General features: G+C 38.4%; 1 protein-coding gene across 1 annotated transcript; it reads right to left on the bottom strand.

Annotated features, from left to right (window-relative positions):
- Positions 1–4,596, bottom strand: LOC131806449 (elongator complex protein 1-like). Its single transcript, XM_059130541.1, has 5 exons — positions 3,666–4,596; positions 1,971–3,611; positions 1,122–1,900; positions 624–1,058; positions 1–556 (listed from the first exon to the last, which is right to left on the bottom strand). The coding sequence occupies exons 1-5, from the start codon at positions 4,230–4,232 to the stop codon at positions 157–159; spliced, it is 3,822 nt and encodes a 1,273-aa protein (XP_058986524.1). The 5' UTR covers positions 4,233–4,596; the 3' UTR covers positions 1–156.
- Positions 4,597–9,855: the final 5,259 nt, after the last annotated feature.

Here is a 9,855-nt window from a genome sequence, read left to right as displayed (position 1 = left end):
TTTTACTTTATCATTCTCACTTTCATTCCATCAACATTGGCATCTAGACAGGCGCGATTTGCGATCCTGGATACTCATTATCTCCACACTCTCTACTGCCCAGACAGAAGACACAATGGGTAGACCCTCTTGGTCAAGAAGGACGCAGCAACGTTTCTATCGGTCATAAAAAGTGTAACACTTGTCGGCAGCATACTTACTCAGCATAGCATAACGTTGTTCATTCTTCAGCTGGGTATAATCGACATTGGGTCCCTGCAAAAATTGTTGTCCGCAGCTCTGTAACATTTCCTCAATCCAGATATCGTCCAGGGCATTTTGCATTGTACTTAAGAGATGTTTGTAACTCGCTTGCAACTGTCGCGCAGCCGAGTCCTGTTGCAATTGTAGCATTGCTTTACATGTATCACGGACATGTTGTTGTTGGCCAAAGCAACGGGTTATCTGATTGTAGAGGGCATCGATTAGGGCAATATCTTCGAATGGATTGCCTGGTTTAAGGCTGAGGATTTTACGTTCATGCTTGCGGCGATTTTTGCTCGAACGGAAGGTTTTTCTAAAACAGAATGAATGAAAATATATTTATTTTCCAATCCAAATAAAGAATGTATGAAATATTTTACCCTGTGCCTCTGGAACTGGCCGTGTAACGTGATGACCGCATACTTGTGGTATCCGACAATAGATCACATTCATCAATATCCACTTGGTCATCATCACCCCCGCCGAATTGTGCCAGTTTAAGGCGATTGGCACGCACTTGTATTAGACGATCTTTGTGTTGTTTAAACAATTCTTCATCTCCGGTTATGGAATTAAGTAAAACACTTTGATAGGCCAATAATTCGTTGCTAACCAAGGTGATGAGATCATCTCCCTCATCTTGGGTTTTATTGTCATCGGAGCCTTGTTGCATTTGGGCCTCAGATATGGCTTTCAAAAATAATTTGCCTTTGATTAGGCATTGCAATGAATCTTTGGGGTTTTGGCCATAGGTCTTGGACAGGTGATAGGCCTCGTCGTAACGACCTTGTTCCTGTAGGGGGGCTACCAGTGATCTGAAAATAAAAGACAAAAGATTTATTAGCAAATTTTTCTTTTCCTTCGAGGGGTTGACTTACAATGCCACTTGGCCCACATCCTGTCCACTTAGCTTGGCCAATTTTAGAGCCCTTTGCCAATCCAAAATGTGCTTGGCACTGAGCAGAGCCTGCTGCAAATTACCACCCCTCTCATAGAGTAAACTGGCTTCTTCCAATTTTCCATTGGCTCTCAAGTGGTCGGCAAATGCCAAACAGATTTCCCCATAACATTCCGCATCATTTTGATAGGCCTGCAACGAACGCGAATAGTATTCATGACGTTTTATAAATTCCAAAGCTTCGTGGAATTTCTCACGGCCACAATTGGCAATGTGCAGTAGGGCCTTTTCGAAACGCCTCAAATGTTCGTCAATTTTAAATTTACGATAATTTGGCTCGTAACCCTTCAATTCATTCAGGAATGCCAAAAACTCTTTGGGATCCTTTTGGGATTTCTGGGCCACAAAGAGTACCAAACCGAAATCATAGGTGCCCAGGGCAACATTGTAGAGTTCATTTACATCGACCAAATAGAGAAGATATTTAAGGGCTTCCTCCGCACCCACAGCCGGTGAATCATTGTTGACGCTACTTTCCCGCTTCTTTTCCTCCCATATCAATTCAAGGGCCTTTTCGATTTGCCTCAACTTGACATAGGCAGTTATGATGGGTAAACGGAAACGTTTCTCACTTGACTGCTCCATGCGTACACACAATGCCTTGCAGATGAGCTCCACTTTGTTTTCGATTTTAAATGCCTCCGGATAACATTGGGAGTCCTGTTTGTAGTTACTGGAATACATGGTCTTGGTAAAGTCCTGAAATGGAAAAGGGAGTCATGAAACTAATTTTGTTGGGGGGGTGGTGGTAGGAAGGGTAAATACTCACCTCATTCTGTAAATCACTGAGGAATAAATTCAACCAATTTGGATTCTGTATCTCCTCGAGGAAGACATCAATTTTATCCATAAAAGTGCAGAGATTGTGATCGCAAATTATGTTCAGATTAATTCTTTGTTTACGCAACACATCAAAGGCCAGACAATAGCGCTGAGAGTCCAACAGGGCCCCCACCAATTCTAGAGACAAAACCCTGGGACATATTGCCTCCATGTTGCCACGAGGCATTTGCAAAACAGTGCGGGCACTATTCGCCACAGTTGTCACCAACTTGGCACCCCTCTCCAGACGACGTTCATCCACTAAACGCATATCGGCCAGCCGCAAAAAATGCAAGGATGTCAATTTGGTAAAGGTCAAATAATTTCCGGCCATACAAAACGATGTGACATCTGTGGCAATTCTCTCATCATCCACATACAAACATTGATTGTTGCTAAGGCATATGGTGTGGGTCTTGGCAGAATCACTTCGCTGTGTGAAGATTTCCATTTGATCGATATTTTGGGGTAATTCCAAATGCCGTTTGAAGGATGTTTCTCCTCCCGGGTAAAGAACATTGTCCAATTGAACGATGCGATTATCATCTAGGAGTTGATAGAACAGCGAACAGTCCTCTTCTTGGCAAGAGGGCATGAGGCAGGATATAATGCCCGCCACTTGCACAACTTTCTTTTGGCCCTGTGGAGCACCCACAGCCAGGAAATGTATTTGACTTGTGTCATGGTGGCTAAAGCTGACCACCAAATAGCTATCGCCCTCAAAACATCCCAACCATTGTAAATTGCCATATTGAAGCGGCAACATTTGTGGAATATCTGATGATGCTGGCTCCTCCGACCATCGTGACTGAAGTGTGAATGTGCTTACATACGACAAATGAGATTTGTAATAGTGTATGGTATTGCGCGAATCCAGAATACACAAATGAACCTCATCTTCGGCATCTTGCATTAGGGTGACTGTGGTAATGTAGGAATCTCCTGACTCGGCACCCTCCAGTTGCAATGTCTTGGTGCACATGGGTGGTGGTATAACAGCCTTTGAGAAATCACTCAAAAGTAATTGATTACCATCCACAACGGCCACCAGGCCGGTACGATTCAGACGATCAATTGCCCAGTACCATTTGTAAATTAAATATTTGCCACTTTGGAAAAGTATGTGCAGAGTTTTCTCCTCTCCAATACGACTGTCCCAGGTGTAATGTGTTACCGCGTCTTCTTGGTCTTGGAAATCCAGTACCTGCTTCAAATACCAATGATAATTGCCAATGGTGTATAAATAGATTTTGGTTTTTGTTCTTATGCTAAGTATCTCGGAATCTGAGCTCCATTTTAAATCTTCAATAGGTGTAGCTTCCAAATCGAATGGTAGAACAATTTCTCTATGGCGTAAACCATTCTTTTCGAACAGAGCAATGGTGCTTTTGTTGGGCAACTTTTGTGGTACGGCAATCCAATTGCCCGATGGCCTCCAGGCCGTGGGGCCATATAAATTGGCCTGCTTTTCGGCCACAAATTGAAGTTTTCCCTCCTTGTCGAATACTTTGAAAGTGCGTCCCTTCGACGGGCTGACATAGGAAACTACAAAATAGGCACCATCTGCACGCCAGCTAATGATGATGTCCTGAAAGAAATCAAACATTTAATATTGAACATTTATCTCCATTGGACCGCTTACCTTATTAATTTCCTCCAAATTCACCGGCACATCCACCTCCTGCTTAGCCTTGGCTGCCTCTTTGCCCTCGGAACCATGAAACTGTGTCTCCTTCTTGCCCCAACCCACATTCACAAATCCCCCTTCAGCCTCTGTCTGCTCGTCGTACAACGAATGTTCCGTCAGCGGATCATAGGTACAGGTCATGACCACAACATTATGTTCCTTGGTTACAAAAACCACAACCTCTTGATCGGGACTCCATGCCATGCACTCGATACCAACATCACAGAAGGTACCTTCATTCATCTCCAATGTATCGGGATTGACGAGCAATACTTCACCACCCCTGGTGGCTAAACATATTTGATTGTCGAGAGCCAAATATTCGGCTGCCACAATATCAGGCACTTCGGCCATAACACTTTTCGACTGGGCGACGACATCGAATGCAAACAATTGACTCTCGGTCACCGCATAACGCCTCTCATTGACAAGCTTCTGTGAATTGGGATTGACCAAGAGGATTCTTGGATTCTCTATGCCCACTTTGTGGGAAAGGCAATATTTTAACTTTAAATTGCGCATTTTTATAGCGTGTAAACTTAAAAACAACAAATGCCAGCGGAATGCACGTGCAAGAACATGAAAAAATACTGTATTTCTTTAAGAGAAATTTTCGATCTTTAGAGCCCTAGAGAGTGAATTGCCAACTTTGCACAAAACGTTTTATTTACGAATAAAGGCGAAGACAAATCAACAATTGGTTGATCCGGTGTTGCCAACCATATATGAGAGTTTTCAATTGGTAAGTAACGTAACGTTATCTCAACATCACAGTGCAGGGATGGAAAGTTGAGTTTAAAAGCAAATACTGATGGGGGGTAATACATAATTTGTAGTGTATTTCATAACTGCAAGAATGTAAATGTTTTTACTACGACAAGCGATTTTCCCTTCATGATACCGAAGAAAATAACAAAAGTAGTAGATTCTTGCAGGTATTGGAACAGAGTAATTATGATTATTTTATGGTTTAATTACACTGTGCGACAAGTTGAAATTTTTTCAATAATAATAAGGAAAATCAGATTATGAAATTAGAACTGAAAACACACACGTGTATACATCACAAAGTAACCTAAATAGACGTTTTCAGAAAATTTCGGATTAAGATCGCTCGATATTTGTGCGTTTCAGGTATACAGGATTAGATAAAAATAACTGCAACAAAGTCAAACGCCATAACTTTTAATTTTTTTAAATAAATTTTATTGAATGAAGCAAAACATGTCGGAAATAGCATCAAATTTTAGAATAAGTTTAGATTTGTTCGAATTGGTCACCTTTGACACGAATTATGGCCTTCAAACGGCCAATGAAACCGTCACACACTGCCCTAATGTTGCTCTGCGGTATTTTGGCAAAGCGGTTGCTTGAGTTGATTGACACTTTGGTATTTTTTTCTGCCAACCTTGTTTCCAGAATACTCCAGACATAATAGTCCAGTGGATTGGTATCCTGAGATTTTGGAGGCCATTCTGTGCTGGAAATGAAGCGAGAAACCTCATTTTGTAACCATTCTTTGGTGGCGCGTGCTGAGTGCAATGGTGCTGAGTCCTATTGGAATGTCCAACGGCCTGCGGCCAAAATGTATGCCTGCCCAAGGCTTTAATACATGCTCCAGAATATTTTCGCGATAATATCTGGCATATATCCTGATGGAGAGCGACCGTCGGCTGTGGTATCACCATGGCCGGCGCTTGTAAACAATGCAATGAACTGTCACTGGAATTATTTTAATACCTGCCGGACGAGTGGCCTAGGAATTACAACAGTCTGAAGTTGGTTGCAGTTTTTTTCATCTCACCCTATATAGTGTCTTCGGCAATATTGCAGATAAAAATACGAAGAATATTTTGGACAAATTTGTTAACACCCGAAATATTCAAGAATTGTGACCCTTTGTGGGGAGGTACCAGAAGGTCTTGGCAGACACATATTATCTTCACAGCAGATCTTTCGTTAGCAAATATATTTTATGTGTGAAATTTGAAGAGAGTTGGATGCTTATTTCGCTTTCTTTGAGCGTTTTGTTTTTAAACATCTTGAACCCTATGAGGGAGAGGTACCAGAAGAAATGGTCCGAACTCTATCATCTTAATGACAGATTTTGTGTTGATGAAAATATTGACATGTACCAAGTCTGAATGAAATCGGATATAATTTTCGCGTTTTAGGACCTTCATGAATATTCAAAGTTTTGACCCTTTGTAAGGGAAGTTATCAGAAGGAGTGGGCTGATATATCCCATCTTCACAACATATCTTGTTTTAGTAGAAATAATGAGATGTGTGATATTTAAGGAGAACCTGATACCTTTTTCACGTTTTATGACCTCAATATATATTCAAAATTTTGACCGTTTGTAGGGCAGGTACCAGAAGGAATGGTCCGATCTTTCCCGTTTTTGTAACAGATCCTGTTTTGATGAAAGGTGTGCCAAGTCTAATTGGAATCGGATGTTAATTTCGCGTTTTATGAGCCTAATCGATATTCAAAATTTCGACCTTTTGTGGGGGAGGTACCAGAAGGAGTATACCGATGTATTTCATATTAACACTAGACATTGGGTTAATAAAATTATTGGGATGTGTGAAATTTGAAGACAATCGGACTCATTCATCACATTTTATAAGATTGTAATTTTTCAAAATTTTGACCCTTTGTAGGGGAGGTACTTGATTAAGTAGACCGATATTGTCCATTTACGATGTACCAAGTTTGGATGAGACACGTTGTGGTCTTATCAAATATTATATACCTTCTCTAGCAATATTGCTGAGGGTATAAAAAATGTTTGCCACTTTTCGTCAAATGTGTGCCCAATGTGAGCGTCACAACAAGAAACTGCCATTGTGATTGAAAAAACATGTATTTAGTTATAAATAATGCCAACAGATGGTACAAGCGACAACCTACATTATGTGTGCTAGTCATCACAAGGTGGCGCTGACCGTTTTTTAAGATAATTAAATGGAGGTTTTTTGACAAAAGCTACACGAACTAAATATTGGATGAGAAAATTGTCTAAATCTAATGCTGATGTTGTGGAACATATGATTTTATGTCAATTTTTTGCACTTATCTAAGCCACACATATCTTATTGATCACGCATTTCATTCATGGTAAAAGAATATAGGAAGACGCGTCGACACGGCTGCTGGTACAATGAAATATCAAACCAATTTTGGAATTGAAAATGTTGAATGAAAAATTATTTAAATTTGTAAAAATTGTTGAAAAACACGAATTATTATAATAACCTCCGAATGACGTAGTATAAGAAAACATATAAAAATCTAATTACATTTAAAAAAAAAAAAACATTTAAATTCTTTTGACATATCAATGCTCCCAAGCGTTGATGCATCTACCTGTATTCTTTTGCCATGATTTCATTAATATATGTCATACATTTTACGTTTGAAATCAATGTAATTGCCAACTTTAAGCTGCTATATGACGATAAAGGTTTTACACATGGCTCGATAAGAAAGCATGGCAGAAGAATACAGGTAGATGCATCAACGCTTGGGAGCATTGATATGTCAAAAAAATTTAAATGTCCTTTAAAATATAAGTAGATTTTAATATGTTTTCTTATACGACGTCTTTCGGAGGTTATTATAATTCGTGTTTTTCAACAATTTTTGCAAATTTAAATAATTTTTCATTCAACATTTTCAATTCCAAAATTGGTTTGACAGTTCATTGTCCCAGCAGCTGTGTCGATGCGTCTACCTATATTCTTCTACCATGTAAGAAAGGTTGCTCAACATCAAAGAAACTGGAAAAATGCAACTCTGTGCTGGAGTCTTGTAGTGTCAAATATACTTTTAAATATGTAACAGTAGGCTTTGTTTATTTTTAATTTTTTAAACAAAAATTTTATATTGGGAAAAACCCGCGAAAGAAGAATGGAGTTTTGGGGCTATTTCACAAGATTGAATCTAATCCATTTCGTCGAAAATTTGCATTTATTTTGCAATACACACACATACACAAAATGTGAATATGATTTGACTTTATAAATGCACCAAAAGAACCAAAAATTGTATTTGGTGGTTAGCTTTTTTCTACCTTCTGTAATTGTGCCATGCTTGTTTTTCTTATTGTAATAATTGTTATTCTGTCCTTGAGGTTTTTCCCGCTGCGGCATGTACAAAACAGGCTTCTCGAATCAACGTTTAGAAATAATGAAAATAAATAGGCCTATCTTCGGCGAAAATTCTCAATTTATGGGACACATTTTGGGCGAATCATGGATAGAGTCGACTACGTAATACCTTTAACCAAAAGGTACAATAAGGAGGTAGAACAGCTTCGTAAAACTACAGAAATACAGCCCTGAAGCTATGCCCGATTCCTGTCATATTTGAATGCAAACAAGCTATTTTCATCCATTCAATATTTTCCTCATTTAAAATCAGTCAAATAGCGCGAAAAATGAATGAATTGCCTGGATTTTATTTTTTCAAAAATATAATCTAAATAGTTCGATCCTTAACTTACATGGCAAAACTCGCTTCTACTCGTGAATAGCTAAAACTGTTATTTTTCAAAATAGTAACTACATACATAAAATTGGCAGTAATCGGAGCATAGGACCAAAATCGAACTATGTCAACATAAAACTTCTTTGTTCCTCTACGGAGAAACCAGCCGTTGACTTAAGCCAGTCGAAAAAAGCGTTTTATGCATTCTCACCATTAGAAAAAAATTGTAATCAGCTGGTAGCTCTAACTTACCTTTTTATTGTACCATGGTTCTGTTTATGTTTATTGTAAAACAGCAATTGTTGTTACTTATATTCTTATACCATCTGAAATCGGCACATCAGTTCTCGGTGTATGAAAAGGTGAAATGAAAACTTTTATAAAATAAAGCAATATCAAGTTAAAACATTTATAAATGAAATATGTTTTCTTTCATATTTTCATAGAAAAAGAATTCAATATCTGATTGAGTAAATCCGGAACGGGCAATAAATAATAATGTGTATGATTTCCCTTGAAATGTGTATCTAAACGTGCTAATAGTCCATGTTTTGTTTGATAAAATGTGTTTGGTGTTGCCAACCAGTCACCAAGAAGATTATTTTATAATAAATAGGTGTATTGTGTATATCTACTTAAAAACCCCGTTTTGTAGTAACTTGCGCCTTTTGTGAGATTTTTTTTCACTCCAAAAGTTTTTTTTATATTACCGTTTGCAATTAAAAATTTATTTTCTAACGATTTCCATGCCAAGCATTCATTGCCAACCCTAGTGAGGGGAAAACTCATTGGCGATGCCTCATTGGACGCCGCCGTCATCGTAGTTGAAGTACACCTGCCAACGCCGTCAATATTAACTGTGCCCGGCCTGAGAATTAAAGAAAAGTCGAAATTTTTTTGTGTGCGAACGACGACGGAATCAAAGACGGAATATTTATACTCAAAAAAAAAACCATACAAAATCGGAATTTGGCAATAATTTGTGGCCGGAATGCAAGTGTTGTGGCCATAGAATGGATTTCGGGAAAAATTTATTGCTCGTAACGATGAGAAATGTGTGAAAAATATGTTTTTAGTTACGAATAAATAAATGGAAAGAAATGCGAAAAAAGCAGGAATTTTTGTTATGTGAGTGTGTGTGCGTGCGTGTGCCAGTCAGTGAGTGTCTGTGTGGTTGTGTATGTAAAATGTAAGTGAAGAAAAATATTTAAGAAACACCAAATAGAAAAAAAAAAACAAGAAAAGGAAAAGAAACCACAACGAAACGACGAAAAATAGTGGAAAAAATAAAACAAAATAACAAAAAAAAAAAAGCCCACTAAAAGTTTGATATGTGTTGAGCAAGCATAGAGTGTGTTGTTGTTTTTCTTTTATCTCATGTTGAGCAAACCAACCAGCCATAAGAAATAAGTGGAGAAGAAGTGTATCCAAAAAGAAGTTGGATGTAAAAATCTTAAGATAAAAAACATCCATAACGCATCCCCCCAAAAAAAGAAACACCAATCGAGCAAATGGAAGTGGTAACGAGTGAACGTTAAAATATAAAATAAAACAAACACCAAAAACAAAAACCTAACCACAATCGAGAGAGAGCCAGAGTGTGAGAAAGAGAGTGAACATAACATCCAGACAAAAACAACCAAAACATCGT

Source organism: Musca domestica, unplaced genomic scaffold (genome assembly GCF_030504385.1).
Source record: "Musca domestica strain aabys unplaced genomic scaffold, Musca_domestica.polishedcontigs.V.1.1 76, whole genome shotgun sequence".
Lineage (NCBI taxonomy): Eukaryota > Metazoa > Arthropoda > Insecta > Diptera > Muscidae > Musca > Musca domestica.
The sequence above is the reverse complement of the archived record's forward strand: the minus strand, read 5'-3'. Positions and strand labels throughout refer to the sequence as shown.

Coding starts and splice junctions, on each gene's coding strand:
- LOC131806449 (XM_059130541.1), bottom strand. CDS start 4,232: ATGCGCAATTTAAAGTTAAAATATTGCCTTTCCCACAAAGTGGGCATA. Junction 1,901..1,970: donor TCAGTGATTTACAGAATGAG/GTGAGTATTTAC, acceptor TTTCCATTTCAG/GACTTTACCAAGACCATGTA. Junction 557..623: donor GCCAGTTCCAGAGGCACAGG/GTAAAATATTTC, acceptor ATTCTGTTTTAG/AAAAACCTTCCGTTCGAGCA.